Here is a 19,529-nt window from a genome sequence, read left to right on the forward strand (position 1 = left end):
TTTGTTTTCTTTCTCTGTTCTCCTAGGCTTTGTAGAAGCTGCAGTCGATGCAGCTCCCACAGAAGGTGTGTTTGTATCCCGCATGGCCAATTGTAATTAGGTGCCTAATCACAGATTGGGAAGATTGTATTAATCATTGGTTTTTGGGCTTTTGCTTATTGCACTAACTTATATTAACTTTCTAATGTTTCATTGCTTTTTTCCCTCTGACTTTGATCATATTCTTTCGAGGTGCTTATCCCCTTTTACCAAGCAATCAAAAAAAAATGGGATTTCCTTTTCATTTCTACTCATTGTCTCTAACATGCATCCATATGTGTCAATAACCATCATCTTATCCCTTCCTGAATAGAGAAAAGTAATGATCTAAAGATAAATTCGACATGATTTATTCATGATTAATACATTCATATAATAATCAATAAGATGATGGTGTGAGGCAGGATCTCTAATACGAGATAAGAAAATTGCACTGTTTTGGGTGATTTTACTTTCTTGTGGCTTTTTCACATTAACCCTGTTTGTGAAGGTTCTCCTGTCCTGTAGCAGCACTAGTTTGCTGTTTCTCTTACATCCTAAACAACTTGAACTGTGTTTAAACTGTACACCTACACTGGGTTGGGTGTGTATCTTCTAGGAAGAAATATTGGATTTGATTTATTCATATATCAGACAATGCGTAATTGCAGTGTTCTTATATCAGGGAAATAGAAACAGATTCCTTATTGAGTGTCTAGCAGATGAAAGAATTTAAAGGGGTTGTATCACATTGGATTAAAAAACAGAATATGTAATACAGCTGATGGAAAAGTTATTGCAATTACATGAAAAGGTCAATAGTTACAGAGCCACTTCTTCACATTGAAGTGGACAAATTTTCCCATAGTTCTGCCATAGAACTGCACCAAAATCAGATTTGTGCTGCAGATGAAATGCTGTATTACAGAAGTAATACAGCATTTATTTAAATCAGCTTTAAGAGCAGAGTGGTTTTATAAAAAGGTGATGCAAGTCCTTCAAGTTCTTTTACAAAGCACCATAATTTGCAAAGGTGGTAGAATAAGGGATAGAAGCTTATTGATAGACCCCGGGTGATCTTAATAAATGTGACCATATCCAGACAGATTTGGCTGCCAATTTGGGCCTTTATACTGATCCGGCATCTTTTCTGCCCAGATATGAGCCCACTCGACTGATATCTGTCTGAAAATCATTCACATGTCGATTGGGAAGTTTTGATTTTTAAATTGTATCAAGGGCCACTTTAGCTCATAGATGTTGTCCTCGATCCTACTGCTCTTATTCCCGCTGTTATAATCCAGACGTTTGGCATTAGGGACAGATGATCAAATTAGCCCAATATCGCCCAGCATAGATGGGCATATTGGGAAAAAGATCTGCTTGTTTGGCGACCTTTTCAAATTAGCAGATCTTAGAGTATATAGCAAGTTTAACTTGTTGTGAAGTATATCAGCCATAGTAATGGGTGAGCTTAAATAATTGCACTGTTTACTTGTGAGCAATGCATTCTTAGACCCTCAGAAAATAATTCTGTTCACCTTCCTTGTGAATTGTCTCCTCTGGAATGAGATGTTTTTCATAGTTTATTTTATCTTTCTCTTTACAATTAGTTGTAGTTTTTCAGGCCTGTATATCTTTTCCTATTGTGCTGTGCTGCACGATTGCTGTATATTGGTGCTTTAGAAACTAATGATGACATTAGTGCCTTATCATGCAAACCAGAACAATGCCTAAAAGTCTCTGTTTAAACCGTATCACAGAGACATTTCCTGCAATTCACAAGTTCTGATATATCAGTCAAATCTAATATATTCTCTTAACCCGATGAGAACTTTCCACTGGTGCCTCTATGATGGTTTGGAAAGGCAACACTAAAGAAATCCAGCTGACATGTTTCTGGGGATCTTTTCTATGAACAGAGCTGATGGAGGAGTCTGAGAGACTGCTAAACGAGAAGATAGAGGTGCAGCGTCAGGCAGAAAAAGACTCTGGGGACCTTTACAAACAGGTCAAAGTGCTGGAAACAGAACTGGAGGAGCAGATGAGTCGGAACATGGAAATAGAGCAAGAAAAGAATTCCGATCTAGAAGACATCCACCAAAAGAATCTGTCCTTGGAAAAGCAGCTTGAAAAAACACGTAAATTTTTAGATGTAAGTTATAAGGGAAGAAACCATATCAATAGAGCATATTTGTTAAAAAGGGTTACATTTAACAACTATAGGGGTCGTTTAAGAAAGTAGTGCAGTGTACAATGGGCAGCTTTATTTTTGTTGTAAATATATATTCATTTTCCATGCTTCTACTTCCTTTTAGATCATTTCTTCCCATCTGCTAGTCTTTGTTGGCCACTCAAATGCTTAACTGTGGCATGGTGATGCCTTTTACACTACGTAAACTTTTGCAAATCTGACAAGTCCTAACAGCTTGAGGAAGATGATATTACCAGCACAAGTTGCTTCCAGTTCCTGCCTCTCTTACAGTACTGTTATGAATTTTCTCTTCCAGGAGCAAGCAGTGGATCGAGAGCATGAAAGAGATGTTTTTCAGCAGGAAATCCTGAAACTTGAGCAGCAACTTAAAATGCCACAAAGGCACCAGCCTGTTACAGATCATCAAAGCAATGCGGTAAAGAGGAAATCATTTACAAATTATGTATAAAATAAAGAGATCTACATGCAAACTTGGTTTTGCTTTAATGTTTTCATAATATCTTATGCTACATTAGGTCAGTTGTATTCCTGGGTTTCTTGTTTGTCATTATTGCTGCAGATTGAAGGTGGTTTCCTCTGAGGTATAATAATGATTTTATTAAAGCTTTTTTTCATTGATCATCAGTTTCACGATAGAAGCAGCTGGAATATGAACAGATTAACTGAACACTTTCAGAGTCTAATACTATATGCAATTTTAAATAAGTATACCAAAGGGAAGTTTTTAGTTGTTTTTTTTTTCTTTTTTTTCAAGCTTGAAAAATTGGAATCTAACCTAAAGGAAAAAACAGACAAATGCAATGAACTTCTGCTCTGCAAAGAACAGCTCCAGCGGGATATTCAGGAAAGGAATGAAGAGATTGAGAAGATGGGGTGTCGGATCAGGGAATTAGAGCAGGCCTTGCTCATCAATGATGATACTATTAAGAAGGTGAGTTCATTTACTTGTATCCTTTTATTACATACACACAAAAGTAAAAAGAAGCCTCCATGCTATTGTTGTGTCTGTGGACCTTAGTTCCCTGTTTAACTAGGAACCAACTATAACAAAATAGACAAGAAAAACTCAGGCACAGCACATTTCAAAATTTCTGTAATGTTTGTGTGTTTTTAGGCAAGGAGAGGAGAGAATAGAATTACCCCCCCCCCAGATACTAGATTGGTAACACATAGGTGTACTGATTTATGGATGGATAAGAGATGAATAGTTAATTGCTGAAAATGTGCATTTTCTTGAAGGTGGAGCTCAGAAGGCAGTCTATTGTCATTAGTTCCAAAGGGGATATGCCTCTGGAAGCACAGCTCCAAGTAGAACGTGACGCAATAGATCGAAAAGAAAAGGAGGTGAGTATTCCTTCTTTCCATTATAGAAAACATAGGGCCAATTTATTATCAGTTTATTATAAATGTCTGAATCCTTTCTTCCTGCATGCAATTTTGTTATTGTATACTTACATGTAACTTTCCATGTGCTTGTATCACAGATCACAAACCTAGAAGAACAACTGGAACAGTTCCGGGAAGAACTAGAGAACAAGAATGAAGAAGTACAGCAGCTCAATATGCAGCTAGAAATTCAGGGAAAAGAATCTTCTACTCGATTACTGGAGCTGGAAGAGGAAAATAAAGTGCTCAAGGTAAATAGACAGGAGAACAGCAGCATCCACCTATGTGCTTTTTATAATGGCTGATGTGCTGCATAAATAGGACAAATTTCTACTGAGATGTCAAGAATTATTGATTAGTTGTTAAATCTAATAATTTCAGAAAATAATTTGGGCTATAGTGGCTAAAGCCCTTTATTGGGTTTTTATCTGTACTTCAACATGATATAAATCTGAATGGGGGTTAATTACAATTTTGTGATTTACTGCAAAATGCTCATTATTTTGTTTGTAGGATGAAAATGTAGTGCAGGAAAATAAAGGCTCTCCTATAAAGACCCACCTTATGAAACCAGAAGAGTTTGAAGAGATTCTACTTTTGAAAGAGCAGGAAATTGATCAACTGAATGTGCAAGTCAGAAGACTACAAGCACAACTTGAGACCGCAACAGATAACAAAGTAAATTTGCATTTTACTTTTCATATGTGTTTGCATGCATTTTCTATGGAGTGTGTGTATGTATATATATATATATATATATATATATATATATATATATATATATATATATATATATATATATATATATTTTGGAGGCTGTTTAATGCTCATAGGTATGTGTATCTTAACAGTTATTTAATTTAAAGCCGGCATATTTAATGCACTCAATAATATCTAAAAACAGAAATGTTTTTGTTTTGGTAGCTGCAATCCTGTTAGATCACAGTTAGCCCCCTTACTAACTGTGCACATGATCTGCTCATTGAGCCTGTAAGTCAAAAATCCAAGTGCGAGGCGTGGCCACCTTTAATCTTTACACAAGGGCTATTGCACTAAGGGATTCATTATTATGGGTAATTGTTTTATTTTATATTGAACATTTCCTTTCACTTATGTATGTTTACAGATTATCGAAGATAAGAATACTCAAATTAAAGAATATAAGAGTCAAATAAAATGTTTAAAAAGTGACCAAGAATGTCTTAAAAGGAACAGTGAAGAAGAGATCGAAAAACTTAATGAAATCATTGAAAAACTTCAGGATGAATTAGGAAGTATAGACAGCAAAGTGTCTGTGGACTTCACCAGCATGACGGAGGAATCAGAAAGCAGTAAACACCAGCTTGAAGCCATAGTGGCAGAAAAAGATTTGCTACAACAGAAGATGGAACTCAGTGTTACGGAACTGGTCATTACAAGGACTGCACTTGAGGAAACAAAAACTCAAATAGAGTTGCTGAAAAAGGAATTATATAATGTAAGAGAAGGCCAAATTGCTGATAACAAATTAGACAGTGGGGTGGAAGCTACATCAGAGCCTTTAGCAAATTCTCTCCTACAGGAACTTCAGCAAATTATTAGTGAAAAGAATTTAGAGCTGCTTCAATATCATGATAAAGTTAAGCTTCTAGAAGAACAGGGACAGGTCATAGAACAACTGAATGAAGATATAAGGAAACTTCAGGCAGCATTGGCTGAAAAGGAAGAGAGCACTGCGGTAGATTCAGCCTTTAATAGCATAGAAGTCCCTGACAATTCAGAATTCCAAAATAAAACATTGGCAGAAGAAATGTCTTTAAGTAGTGGAAGTGTTTGTAGCAAACAGGATCAACAAAACATTGAGCTGGAGGAAACACGAGCAGAATTGAAATCACTGAAAGAGGAGCTAGAAAAAGAAAACACAACTGCAAAACAGAAATATAATATTAGAAAACTGGAGGATGCATTAAGAGAAAAGACAGCTGAACTATTGGCAAGTCAGGCTCTGCTTGACTCTGTGCAGGAAACTGTGCAAAGCACCATACAGAACTTAGAGTCTCAAGTACAGAATTTGCAGAAGGTTGTTAAGGAAAAGGATGCAGAACTACTCCACTATGCAGTTCAAAAGGAGCTTCAAGAAAAGCAAGCTGTAGAAATTGAACAACTGAATGGGTTAATCAAAAATCTTCGCCACGACCTAGCCAAAGTAGAGCAAATTCATGTACCGGAGACAGCGCATAGAGACAAAGGCTTTTTAACAGATGAGATGCAAAATGCAGAATTAAATGGGGAGGAGGCCACATTTTTAAAGATAGAATTAGAGAATACACAGGCAGAGGTTAAGCTCTTGAAAGATGAATTAGCCAGGCTGCAAGCATCTCTTTCTAAGAGTGAGGAGTATTTAAGAGAGACATTTAGTGAAAAGGCCCAATTTTTGGAAAATCAAGCTTTGTCTGCTTCTGCAGAAGAGGCTATGCAGAAAGCCATGAAGAACATGGAGTCCCAGTTACAAGCACTTCAGCTAGATATTAACAAAAAAGACCTAGAACTTCTACAGTGTTCAAATAAAATTGAGTTGCTTGATGAGCAAGTAAAGACTCAAAGAAATCACCATGATGAAGTGATGTTAGCTATGGAAAACACACTCAGGGAAAAGGTGGCTGCAGCTTTGGTAAGCGAAGCTCAAGTGCAAGCTATCCAAGTGCACTCTAAGCTAATGCAAAAAAATGAGGATTCTTACATTCAGCAAGAAGAGTCCATAGGAACTCAGACTTCAAAATCTCATGATGAAGAATTCACAGAGGCCAACTTTTCTGTTCTATCATTAAGACTTTTACAGCTAGAGAAGCAGTTATCAGACCTTCATGAAGAACTGCAGGTGGAACGAGAGCGTGCCGTCACTGCAAATCAACAGATCGCCGAAAAAGAAAAGAAACTCGCTCAACTGCAGCAGCTTTTAGACTCCACTAATAGTAGAAGTGATGAGCTTATTCTAGGAAAAAAAACTGATGCTTCAAAGGTAAAGGGCTACTACCTTTTTCATTGGACTTAGCAATTTGTTGAATTGTTATAAAGCACAGGCACAACATTTATCTAATTAGTGGGCAATAATGCCACCAAAACTATGATTATGAAACGTTTGCTTTTTATATAGCAATAATGCATATTCTGTAGATACTTTTTATTTTTAGTCAACTATTCATAGCAGACTAGACTGAAGAAGAAGCAATGGTCTAAAATACAGTATATTGTTATTCATTAAATCAAAAAAGTTACAGCATTCAGATTCTTCAGACATCATGACTGGTTTTAGCAATGTTAGATGTTTAGATACTTTCATAAGCCATTTAATATCAGTTGCTAACTTTTCAACCACGATAAATGTCACTTTTATAATGAAGAAACATTGCCTTTTTCTTGCTTATTTTTGTGCAGCTTTTAGTTGCCCCATCTCAAAGCAATGTTACAGAAGAACAGCTAGAAAGACTCAAAGCAGAGGCTAAAGCTTCCAAGGAGGAGGAATTGGCTCACTACAGAGAGGTAGCAGAGAAGCTGAAAGAGGAGCTTTTGGTAGGCAATGCATAAATTACACTCTTAAAATAAGTATTCATCTTTTTTTTAATGAGGCACAGTTCAGTCAGATAGGTTGGGAACACTGAAATAATACTGGCAGTCTGCTAATTTGCCTTAAAGGGCACCAATCATGACCAAAATCATTTACCTAGTAAATACACTATGTGAAAGTTCAAGAAATCTGATTTTTAAAACAGAATGGTTTGTATAATGTAAATGATCAGCTCACTATACCTTCTGCAAGATCTCCCTTATCTCCACTGCAGTTCTAGCTGAGGCAGACATCTTGGATTTCACTGGCTCCTCCTACCTATATCTTCCCAGCCAACTGTAGCTCTGAAATCTCGCACATGCTCAGTTGAAATTCCTTGGTTGCTTATCAGCTCTTCTAAGTTATTTTCAAATCAGCCAAACCTCTGTGTTAGCTGCTGTAAAGTAGTGCTGCCACCTTCTACACGTTAGTGTGTGCCCTTCATTTGCATAATGACATCACCAGCAGGGGAAAAGATAGGGAAATCTCCTGATAATTCTAGTGGAGGAGTTTACTAAAACTAGGCATTCTGGGTAGAATACTCAAAGCAGTGTTACAATCTGAGCATGCTCCTGAAATTTGCATATTATAGTCTCTGTTATAGTCTCAATATGGCCTCCCTCAGTGAAAGAACCCATTTGACAAAGTAAGGGATTTTTTTAAAACTACAGTTTTTTCAAAAAACTATATATATGGTTTGATTAAACGTGTTTAGCTTGTACTGGTCAGATTGTTAATATGTGTTTGATCTTGGCTGTGATAGGTGCCCTTTAATATTTTTGTTTGCCTTTCAAATAATGAAGAAATAAAAAGAAAAATATAAGAAATAAAGTGTATTTGTACTTGAGTACCACATTCTATGTTATAGTGAATGCTCATTATAAGATCAACTACACTTTGAATTATATTCTTCTTTTATCCACTATGTTCATCAGGGTAGGTGAGGTATTTGTGTGAAGTACGTGTCCCAGGCCTCTTTATCAGGGATATTCAGTTGATAAAAGTGGAGTAAATGAAAGGCACATTATTAAACTGTGTAACAGATATTCCCAGAGTGACATCAGGGAAATCATAACCATGGTCCTTTAGCTGTTGTTGACCTCTACAATTCAGTATGATAGTTTAGGAATAGCTCGGCCTGGCCAGTAAAAATGTTGCCTGATTGCAAAGTTAAGTATAGGGAAAAACCATAAAAACATAGGAATGCCGGTATTTTTTTCTAGAAAAGGTGGCAACCCTAGTAATAGCAGGTGTACAACAGATTGCACTTACATAAATGTTGTCTCCCCCATGTCCCGTCCAGGTCCACAACCTCCATCTTTTACTTAGGTCCTTGAACAGCACAACGTTGTTTTGACTGTAATAATAAGTATGTTTTGACCTTGCAGATAAAAGACGCAAGTATAGGCCACTTAGAAGAAGACCTCTGTCATTTGAGGAAATGCCTGATGGAAGCAGAAGAGCAGCTTAAAGCTTATATGAAAATGGAAGCAGAAGAGAAGCAATTAGGGGGTGACTGTCCTGACAATTTGGGAAACCTGCAGCCAACTCCCCTAGAAACAAAAACATCTTCCTCACAAACTGAGAAATCCCAGAGTGTTAATAATAGCAACCAGACTCTACCAGTTCATCTTACTGATACAGGAGTCCAAAATGTGCTGGACGAAGCTCGGTGGGGCAGCACCTCTGCTGAGGTAGCAGCAATTATCAAACAGTACACAGAAAAGATTGGGCAAATGCAGGATCTCCATGCTGCTGAAATCCTTGATATGGAAGCAAGACACATTTCAGAAGCAGACTCACTGAGAACAGATCAGTATGTTTCAGTTCAGGCTCTTACAGAGGAATGTGATGCATTGAAAGCAGTGATTGAGTCCATGAAATCCACAGCTGTAAGAATTCTAAAAATATTTCCCATTGTACAATGAAATATATTATTATATTATATGGTTTCCTAGCTAAATATTCCTAGACATTAGCAGGGGAAAGCCATAGACACTTTATTAGCTTTATCAGCTTCTGTTGCAAACTCATAGGGGCAAATTTAATAAAGGGTTAAGTAGCCGTCATTAGCGAAAATTTGCCAAAACGACACTTCGCAGGGACATCGCCAATTTACTAACTGGCAAAGAGGACAAATCGCTAGCAAAGAGCTCAGCAGTAACTAAGTTTCTTGGCCTCTTGGCAGACGAATTTTCGCTCAGTCGAACGATCGTTACTCCACAAATTTATCAAAGTGCGAATTTTCCACTACGTTACCCTTTTCCGCTTAGTCAGGTTATACCTGGCGAACTGATAAGATGAATCTACATCCTCAACAATCCTGTGTCAGTGACATCATATCCTGTGTGCGTTTTTTCATATTTAAAAGTGGAATTATGTTTTAATTTAATTGTCTAGGCCAATAGAGGATCTCTGTATTCTTTATTATGCTTCCTTGGGCATTTGTAATAATAAGTGGCCACTTCCAGCATTTGCACCAACATCTCTGATAAAGACCTATATATGACCTATATGTACCTGCCCTATTCAAATTGACCTAAGCGTAAGTGTTTTAGCAAGTTAAGAAATTAACACTAGCGAAGGTTCACAATGAAATGCGCATGCCGACGAATTTGTTGCAGGCATCACGTCGCCAACACTCATTTGCCGAGACGTAACTTCACATTTTGATGAATAAGCTTATGCGCTGAGAATTAACATCTGATGAAGTTGCGCAAACCCTTTGATTTTGATGCTGTGAATTTTCTTACAATTTTATTCTTACTAAACATTGCTGTTAATATAAAAGTCTTCCTGTGTATTTTACAGCCAAAATCTTTTCTTTTGTTTAGGGGGGTGTTAAGCCAGTTTCAGTTCTTCCTACTCCATACCAATTTACAGACACCACCTCTAGCGGTAAGTTTCCTTTTTTGTGCTACATTTTGTCTAGATGGTATTCTGCTAAATAGAACATTCTGCTATTATATACATGCTATTGCATCATATATTTTCTTCATTCTTTCTGCCGATATTGGACCTGCTTGGCCTGAGTATCTTAAATCATAGGTTGAAAGCATTCAATAGCAAATTATATTCCATTTGCATATTATTTTCATGCATGTGAATTACCTTTGGGAAACACGCAGTATTGATTTCAGTTGTGTGTGCCCTATGTTTCACTGCTACCGGCAGTGCCTAAGTAAATATAATGGCCTTTTAACTTATATAAAGACTATTCCGTATTATCAGAAACCTTTTGTAGCAGCGTTTACACTGGTAAACCTTGTACTGTATTGAAAGAGATATCCTGCTAATTTTAAATGAATTCCTTTTATGTTGGCATGCAGGTTACCAATAATGTTATCTTTTTCTCAGCTACAGGATCTGACTGGAGTCAAGGGGCCTACGTTCCAAATTTTGAATCCGTTCCAGATGAAATGAGAAGTGATGATGAAGTTACAACAGATTTATTTCCGAACAAGATAAAGGTAGTGGCAATTAGAAGGCTGGGGTCACTTATTTATATAGATTAATAAATCACCAGCATAGCCGGGAATTTAAATTTGTAAAGTTTTCCAAATTAACCAGCGTAATCTTCCCAAGGATACCTTAAAGCTGTGAATACAGCTCTGCACAGTGCTTTAGGGTAAGGCCACACGAGGAAATTCAGGGAGATTTTGTCGCCTGCGCTAATGCAAACGCGGCAATGCGTTTTCAATAGTCGCCCGAAGTTGTGAGGCAACTTTGGGCGACTATTGAAAACGCATCACCGTGTGTGCATTACCGCAGGCGACTTTGCATTGTAACCTATGGGGAAAGACGGCGAGGCAGTTCGGGGAGATAGTCGCGCAAAAGACGAGGCGATTAGTCGCCAGGCGACAAAATCTCCCCGAATCTCATCGTGTGGACTAGCCCTTATTGGTATGGAAGTTTTAAACTCTGCATTATCCTGTCTTTTACCATAATTCAAATGATAAATCCTTGTTAATCCCATAACCTGAATAATGGAAACAAGTGAAAACAGTGGTAAAATGCAGTTTTAAAAACGTTATAACACTGTGGCAGACTACACAAAAAATCTAAGATGACCATAAGTGGAAACACAAAGCAATATTGTCTGCTGGGAGATAGTCAGTTGGATTTATTGGGCTCTGGGCAGAAATCCTAAATCTTTTACAGATTGGGATCTAAATATTTAAGATATTTGTGCATTGCTTATTATACTTATGTGTACACTTCATAATTAAAGGGCACATCAACCTAAAAATAAATGTATGCCCAGTAAAAGAAAATATAATTCCAAGGTACTCATACACATACACATTTATTGCAAATTTTCATAGGTTTTAAAGTTATTTGTAAATGCAATTTAAAGCAGTTTGCTGATTACTTTCTGTAATCCTTGCTTTGACATTTTTAAACAATGTTGCAGAACTTCTGTTATGATCTGTCTTCTATCACTAACTGTTGTTGTTTGTTTGCAGAATTTGTTACGAGCGGTTCACCAAGAGAGTATTCAGGTTTTATCACTGACTGAGCCAGATGGTGCTGACGATGATTCTTCTTCCAACCTAGAGCCTTGGCTCAAGGAGAGAAAAACATTGCTTGAAACCATTGCTTCCCTGAAAGATTTGATTGGAAAAATGCAAATTCACAAAGAGGCTAAGGTATATTTGTTGTATAAGATAATTACTTATGACACTGTAAACAGAAAACATGGCAGAGTTAATGATACAAGCGGTGTTCCTTTGTTGGAGACTGCTTTGTTAGAATTTCCAAACCAACTCATAATTGTTTCTTTTTTTATTGTGGAACAACATATGGAGCAACACATTTTACCTGTCAGACTAACAGCCTTTATGAAGAAAAAGTTAAAGGCTTCTGCCAAAATACTCTTGCCAGTTACTGTAAAAGCAACCAGCTTCCATTTTTTAGTTACTAAAAATATACAATTTTAATGTACTGCATTGCTTTGTAGGGTCTTTTTGAACGTGATCATTCATTTTTTTTTCTTTGTAACTAGAAATTAACATGAAATCCAGTTTCTATATTTTATTAAATCATTCATAGCTGTTGTAAGCTCATTTATGCCTTAGGCATAGAGGCGGGGCAGACAATTGCTTTCACTTTCCATTCAGCACTTTCTAGTTGCTACTACTCTCCACACATTCCCCCTCTGTGTTCACCATTTAATTGTGTAACCAGGGCATGGGGATGGACATCGGGTCCCACATTCTGGTGCACAAACAAGATTCTGAGATGATGCAAGGTTTGTCTTAATAATGTCCACAAAATGGCTCCTGCCTGCTTGCTATAATTGTGAATTCCCAGACTGAAGGAAACCACATTCAAATAATATAAATAGTGTAATTAAAGTTCATTTTGCTTGACTAATGTGATAAAATAGGGTTTTTAATAATTTTTTGGGGTGACGGGTCCCCTTTAAGGCAGATTTGTCTTTCAGAAAAAAGAAACTTACTGGGGCAGCATGAGTATCCCCAAAAGAATCTGGGGCTGGTGTACTAATAAAGAACAACTGGGATATAGGGGTATCCTGGAAGGGAATGGGTTTTTAAGTTCATTAACAAAAGACTAGGTTCGATGTGTATCAGAAACGTATAGTAGCAGTGCGAAGCAGAGACAGATTGAGTAACATTCAGGTGAATAAGCAGGGAGGAACTTTTCAGCAGTTGTATGAGCAAAACCAGATCAAGCGACAGGTGCAGTGGTAAAGATGTGTTGGCGTTCCTATTTATATGTAGGGAACAATGAGAGGTGTTTGTACCAACAAAAAAAGAGGAAATGCTCTACTTTGTAACATCAGTTGCCGGCTGATTACCCCACTGTAAGGGTGACAATGTAATCCAGAAAATTTTAAATTGAAATGTTTGATAAAGGGCAGAAGCCGGAAACATCGCCTGTTTTTTGGCACAAATAAACACTTTTCAACATTTATTGGCGTTCTGCAACGTGAGAGGCGTTTGTTAAATATTTCACGTCAGGAGCTGTTCATATATATCTGTGTTCATTCTTTATAATATATCATTTGTTGATGTAAGTTATATCCAATATTTCTGATTTTCTCAAGGCTTCAGAAAACTTGTATGACCTTGTCCCAGACTGGCGAGGGGAGCTTCTCAGAGCCATTCAAGAAGTGTTTGACAGGGAACAAGATGTTTTGCTCTCTGCATTTCACACACAGCTGGCAACTCTGGATACCTGCGATGCAGCCGCACTAGTGAATCAGATGCAACACAGACTTCAGGAGCAGGTTACTATAAGTTTGTTCTATACTTATAGATTTATGAATGAATAGAAGAGGCCCTGACTATTTCCAATTTGGAAGGAGGCAATTTGGCAACGAATTAAAAAAATAAAGACTAATTTCTTGGATTGCTTCCATCTACAAGATCCTAAAGGATCATTGTAACCTGAGCTTCCCCTTCAAGCATTGTAATCATTTTTGCCTGACACTTAAATGAATTGTTTACCCTTTTGATAAGTTTTTCCAAAGTGGTATGACATTGTAAACTAACCACTTTTCCCAATACAACATGTGTGCTATGTAAAAAGCTTACTTGTCTGGCAGGGAGAGAGGGAGCCCAGAGTGCAGAGAGCGCTGATAAGTGATATTGTGCATGGGCCTGCTCTTTATTCATTTTGCATAGCATTAAACCAATTGGCTGTCAAATGGATTAATGATATGCAAATGAATGAGGAAGAGGCCAGACATGCACAGAAGCCCTTTCATTTTTCTTTCCCTGCTGCAGAATTACTGCATGTGCTTTGAGGAGGAGAGGGGTTGGAGACACACATTTGCAGAGTTGCAACTCTTTTCCCTGGTATTGGTAGGCACAAACTAATTACATAAAAAGGATGCATTTTAAAATCAAATAACCGAAATTGTGGAAGTACTCTGCAAAAAGGTGAATAACCCCAAGTAGAGCATTTTGTTAACAGAACAGTAGCCAGTATTTTAGCATTGTAGTTGAATGACCAGGTCATAGCTATTTAGGATGATAGACTTATACTTAAATAACTATATATTGTTTTCTTAAAGGGAATGGAGCAGATAAATGCAATGGACTGCATACAGAATGCAGACAGGAGAAGCTTGTTACTTGAGGTCCAGGATCTTCGTTCCCAGCTATTAAGTTTGAGGAATGATGTTGCAGCTAAACCACCGTCAATCTCATTGGCAGAAGGTACTGATTTTTATTTTTTACCAGTTCATTGTTAAGAGGGTCAAGGAGAATCAACCCACAGTCAGGGCCGTTCTCAGAGAACCTTGCCTCAGCTGGCAACGAGCGGCTGGTTACAAGGATGGACAAAAAGCCACCTCTTGTAACTTTAAGAGCTGAATTTCTGGGTTTAACCCAGAAATTCAGCTCTGCTTGTTCAGAGAATGCCATAGCGCTCATTGTACTAGTGATGCTGCCCCCCTTTAACCTGCTCTGATGCTGATACTGACACGTTCCTATAAAAAACGTGTCAATATCAGTGAAAAGAAACCATACGCAAACTATAAGCAGCTAAAAGCTCCCCACAGCTGCCCCCAGCTCAGCGAACATTAGAAACTGTGACCTTCCAACACCATTAAATCATCTTGCTGAGTTGTTTCGGTCACACTGGACTGGGGGTGGTGCGATCCCTCGATAGTCTAATTACAAATGAAAACAGGACTCCAGCCTATGGAGGGATCGCTCAGCCCCCAGCCCAGCGTGACTGAAACAACTCAGCAAGATGATTTAATGGTGTTGAAGGGTCGCTGTTTCTAAGGTTCGCCGGGCTGGGGGCGGCTTTTGGGAGCTTTTAGCTAATTATATTTCGCGTGCAGATTCTATTTACTGATACCGGCACTTTCCTATTTTTATAGGAACGTCTCGGTATCACTTTAAGCTCAGAGTGGGAGAGAGGGGTCGTCATCGCAGGATGCAGGATCACCCCTGCCCACAATATTTTCAACTGAAACAGTGAAAGTGATTTTTTTTTTTTTTTGCATTTACTTATCAGACCTGACTTACCAAAATTTGGAAAAGGATCATGCTCATCAGATTCAGGACATGCACCTGCAACTTAACAGGATGAGTGTAAAATCCTGTGAATTGGAAGAGCAGCTAAACTCAGAGAGACATCTGGTGGCCGAAGTAAAAAATGAACTTGCACAAACCAAGATTGAATTGGAATCTACCCTCAGCCTACAGCACAAGCACTTTAAAGAGCTGGAGTCTCTCAGGTAATGCAGTTAATGGTAGATCCTTAAAGGAGAACTAAACCCTAAAAAATAATATGGCTAAAAATTCCATACTTTATATTGCACCAGCCTAAATTTCAGCTTGTCAATAGCAGCAATGATCCAGGACTTCAAACTTGTCACAGGGGGTCACCATCTTGGAAAGTGTCTGCAACACTCACATAAACAGTGGGCTCTGAGCAGCTGTTGAGAAGCTAAGCTTAGGGGTTGTCGCAAATGTATTAATTACTAATCAGCCTTATATTGTGACATTTCTATTCTATGTGTACTGTATATTTTGGGCCAGTCCCTAAGCTCAGTAAGTGGCAGCAGCACAGAGCACGTGCAGTGAATCAGCAGAAAAGTAGATGGGGAGCTACTGAGGTATCTTTGGAGACACAGATCGTTACTGCTTAAGGGCTGTGGTTCCTTGGGCTGATACAGAAGCACAAAATATAATGTACAACATTTCTACCCTACTTCTTTAGTCAGGCTTTAGTTCTCCTTTAAGCACACTGTCCATAAATGTTCTGGTTTACCTTACAATTCATTGTGCAGCAAGGCCACTGGAGGCTCATCAGTTCTTGGAAACAAAAAAAAAAGAACAAAAGCAAGGAAAAAATACTCCACATATACCTCTGTAAATGGTATTAGTTATCTGCCCATTGAAACAGCAAGCTGTTATGTATTTTTGTACTTGCACTAATACATGATCCTAGCAACTTGCAGCTATATCCAAGGAGCAGCTATGCACCCATCCAGCCTTCTCTGACGAATAGTGTGTAAGTGCGCCCATGGACACTAGGAAACCCTGGATCTTCAGTCACCCTGAATGCGGTGGTAATCCCAGGGTTCTCTTGGTGGTGGTGTCAATAGCTACTATTGACTACCATCTAGTGAATCAGATGCTAATGCCGTTAATAACACCATGCTCCAAAAGTAACCCCAAATACAAGGGAAACAGTGTGCCCTGATTTTTTCACACAATTTACCAAAATGAATTCTGCTTTTAATCTATGGTGCATCTTGGATGCAATTTAGCAAAATATCACAATTACTTTAGATTTCTAAAATAAATATAGTGTTGTGGTTATCAAGCTTGGCAATAAGCTTGGCCCATTTATTTTTGTCTGGTAATGTTTAATCCAATGTAGCAACCCTGTAGCTACTGGTAGATTACACTCTGATGTTCAGGCACCATCCCAATATCAGGTATCATTTATACTTTACACAGGCTTGAAATCAAACAGAGGTCAGATGAACTTGATGCAGTCAGCGAAGCTTTAGCAAATGACCAAAAAAAGACTAGAGAATTGCAGTGGGCCCTGGAGAAAGAAAAATCCAAGGTGGAGCGCAGTGACGAGAGAGGGAAAGAAGAACTTGAGGTAAGAAAAACATTCCAGCATCTGCAAATATCACAGAGATGAAGTGGAACATTATGCAAGTGATGTCTCCTGTAGCTTATCCCTTTTCAAAACACTCTCCACAATTGTCAATGTGCCTTAAAGATGCTTTGTTATAACAGTCTTTTTATGTATTTTATTATATATATGCTTGACCAGACATCTTGTATTCATTTCTATTGATCACCCAGAAAGAAATACAGCAGGATCTCAAATGTTAGAAAAGTTGATTCTGCTTTATTCTGAGAGTTGAGAGCAACCACTGTTGTAATTTAACTAATGGACATATATTTTGGGTAAATGAGGGCAACCCTGGTTCATAGAAAATTAAAAAATTAGCAAATCTAATTTTGTTTGTCTGTGGAAATAAGTCAAATCAACTGGACTTTCTGTGTTTTTTTTCCCTTGAAGACTTTTCACCAGTCATCAAAAAAAAAGATCCTATTTACAAGTTATTCTGAATTGAGAAAGCCAGTTGGATGACTGGTGAAACGTCTTCAAGGGAAAAAACTCAGCCAGTCCAGTTGATTTGACCTATTTCTACAAATATACCATGGCCTGGATGAATGAGAATCTTCACAAACGTCATTTTGTTTGAATAGGACTTGAAAATGTTGGTTGACACACAAAATGAGAAGATTAATGAGATCAGCAACCTTTTGGAGATTGAGAAGCAAATGGTGAAAGATCTTCAAGAAAGGATGGAGTCCAGGGACATTACCTTTGATGCCGAGTTGTCACAGGAGAAAAGCAAGGCTTCGGAGCTTCAAGCTTTCCTTGACGAGGAGAGGAGTCGGTGTAAAGAGCTGACAAATGCACTAGACTGTAGAACAAAATTACATACACAACTTCAAAAGTGCGAAGGAGGGGAACAGTCTGATTCGCACAGCCAGGCTGATGACATACTGAAAGACCTGCAGAGTCAGTTGGAAGCTAAGCATCATCGCATTGTAGAGTTGGTGGGAGAAATGGAGTCCTATAAACTGGAGTGTGTTCAGTTGAGACAAAGCATTGAGGAAGAGAAGCAGAATCACAGAAAGCAGATAGAAACAGAAAGGGACACTGGAAAAGCTGCACATGTACAGGCACAGGAGCTTCAGGCCATGGTGGATGACCTCCAGCAGCAGTTAAATGAGAAAACTTTAGAGTTACTGAAAGTGAAGGCAGACGAGAAGCACTTAAAAGAGACAATCCACAGGCTGGAAAACAATAATAATCAACAGGTCATTACTGAACACAGACGTGAAAGAAGAGAGCTTGGTGCAAGCACTGTAAGTCATGTCATGCTCTGTGAGACGCAAAACTCATTTTTAGTCGTTTGTTAACTTTTAGTTATTTAAAAAGGTAAACAATTTAATAAAATTCCAGGTTATGTATAACAAATAACATGGTGCTCTATCTGGGAACTTGATGCTCGTTGATCTGCGGTTCCATATACGTCATGAATATGTAGAAAATAAGACGACACTCACACTAGCAAAATTTTCTTGTGGACATCTCAATAAACCAAGAAAATTAAGCACATTTTGCAGGTGTTAGTGCCATCTGATTTTCTACATATTCTTTTAAGAGGTAGTTCGCCTAACTTTTAGTGGTGTTATAGAATGACCAATTCAAAGCAACTTTTCAATTTGTCTTCATTATTTATTTATTTTTATAGTTTTTGAGTTGTTTGCCTTCTTTTTGCTCTTTTAAGATTTCATATGGGGGTCACTGACCCCATTTAAAAAATAAATGCTATGTAAAGCTACAAATGTACTGATGTGCATGCAATTTATTACTCATCTTTTTATGATCTTCTTCATATTTCAGTCTATTATTCAAATCAGTGCATGGTTGATAGGGTAATTTGGACCCTAGCAATCAGATTGCAAAGAGCTGCTGAATAAAAAGCTAAATTACTCAAAAAAACACAAATAACAAAAAATGAAAACCAATTGCAATTTGTCTCAGAATATATCTCTGTACATCATACTAAAAATTAACTTAAAGGTGAATAATCCCTTCAAGTACTGCTACCAATAACTAGGGATGCACCAATCCACTATTTTGGATTCGGCCAAACCCCCAAATCCTTCACGAAAGATTCGGTCGAATGGCGAACTGAATCCGAACCCTAATTTGCATATGCCCGATCACTAGGGCTCCAACAAATGAGACATTTGCATATGCAAATTAGGGGTGGGAAGGAAAGCATTTTTTACTTCCTTGTTTTGTGACAAAAAGTCACGTGATTTTCCTCCCCGCCCCTTATTTGCATATGCAAATTAGGATTCGGTTCTGCCGGACAGAAGAATTCAGCTGAATCCTGCTGAAAGAGACTTAATCCTGGCCGAATCCCGAACCAAATCCTGGATTCGGTGCATCCCTACCAATAACTTTCAAGTAATTATGTTTCTTCAGTACAGCAATGGAAAGCAGTAATTCATTTATTATAAACAGTGAGCTTTAGGACTGTAAGATCTATGGGATCCCAGTGAAACAGAACTGTGTTACAGAAGTACAGTGTATATTGTCATTCATTCATTCACATCTTTACTAGGGTGGGGTGAAAATCTAAAGTTGTGTATTAAGGGGCAGATTTATCACGGGTCGAATAGTAAATTTCAATTAGAATTAAAAAATTCACATAGAAATTCGATTGAAGGCAGACACCACTCCGGGAAAAAAATAGTAGAATCCAGGAGCCGAAAATTTTAATTGATACAA

At 37.9% G+C, this 19,529-nt stretch overlaps 1 protein-coding gene across 11 annotated transcripts in view; it reads left to right on the forward strand.

Annotated features, from left to right (window-relative positions):
• akap9.S (A-kinase anchoring protein 9 S homeolog) overlaps positions 1 to 19,529 on the forward strand; it is a 109,681-nt gene that overhangs the window by 77,492 nt on the left and 12,660 nt on the right. For 8 of the 11 annotated variants that reach the window (XM_018269157.2, XM_018269158.2, XM_018269161.2 and 5 more), the window contains 18 exons: positions 27 to 65; positions 1,941 to 2,173; positions 2,529 to 2,648; positions 2,988 to 3,164; positions 3,473 to 3,577; positions 3,718 to 3,870; positions 4,133 to 4,297; positions 4,746 to 6,617; positions 7,034 to 7,168; positions 8,591 to 9,094; positions 10,037 to 10,100; positions 10,560 to 10,672; positions 11,669 to 11,851; positions 13,273 to 13,455; positions 14,245 to 14,389; positions 15,198 to 15,420; positions 16,652 to 16,802; positions 17,423 to 18,091. In XM_018269157.2, the coding sequence (XP_018124646.1) occupies positions 27 to 65; positions 1,941 to 2,173; positions 2,529 to 2,648; positions 2,988 to 3,164; positions 3,473 to 3,577; positions 3,718 to 3,870; positions 4,133 to 4,297; positions 4,746 to 6,617; positions 7,034 to 7,168; positions 8,591 to 9,094; positions 10,037 to 10,100; positions 10,560 to 10,672; positions 11,669 to 11,851; positions 13,273 to 13,455; positions 14,245 to 14,389; positions 15,198 to 15,420; positions 16,652 to 16,802; positions 17,423 to 18,091 (5,234 nt within the window). The remainder of the gene's footprint in view (positions 1 to 26; positions 66 to 1,940; positions 2,174 to 2,528; positions 2,649 to 2,987; positions 3,165 to 3,472; positions 3,578 to 3,717; positions 3,871 to 4,132; positions 4,298 to 4,745; positions 6,618 to 7,033; positions 7,169 to 8,590; positions 9,095 to 10,036; positions 10,101 to 10,559; positions 10,673 to 11,668; positions 11,852 to 13,272; positions 13,456 to 14,244; positions 14,390 to 15,197; positions 15,421 to 16,651; positions 16,803 to 17,422; positions 18,092 to 19,529) is intronic. The other 3 variants (XM_018269163.2, XM_018269170.2, XM_018269160.2) reach the window with 2 other exon arrangements.

The sequence above is a fragment of the Xenopus laevis genome, chromosome 6S (genome assembly GCF_017654675.1).
Source record: "Xenopus laevis strain J_2021 chromosome 6S, Xenopus_laevis_v10.1, whole genome shotgun sequence".
Lineage (NCBI taxonomy): Eukaryota > Metazoa > Chordata > Amphibia > Anura > Pipidae > Xenopus > Xenopus laevis.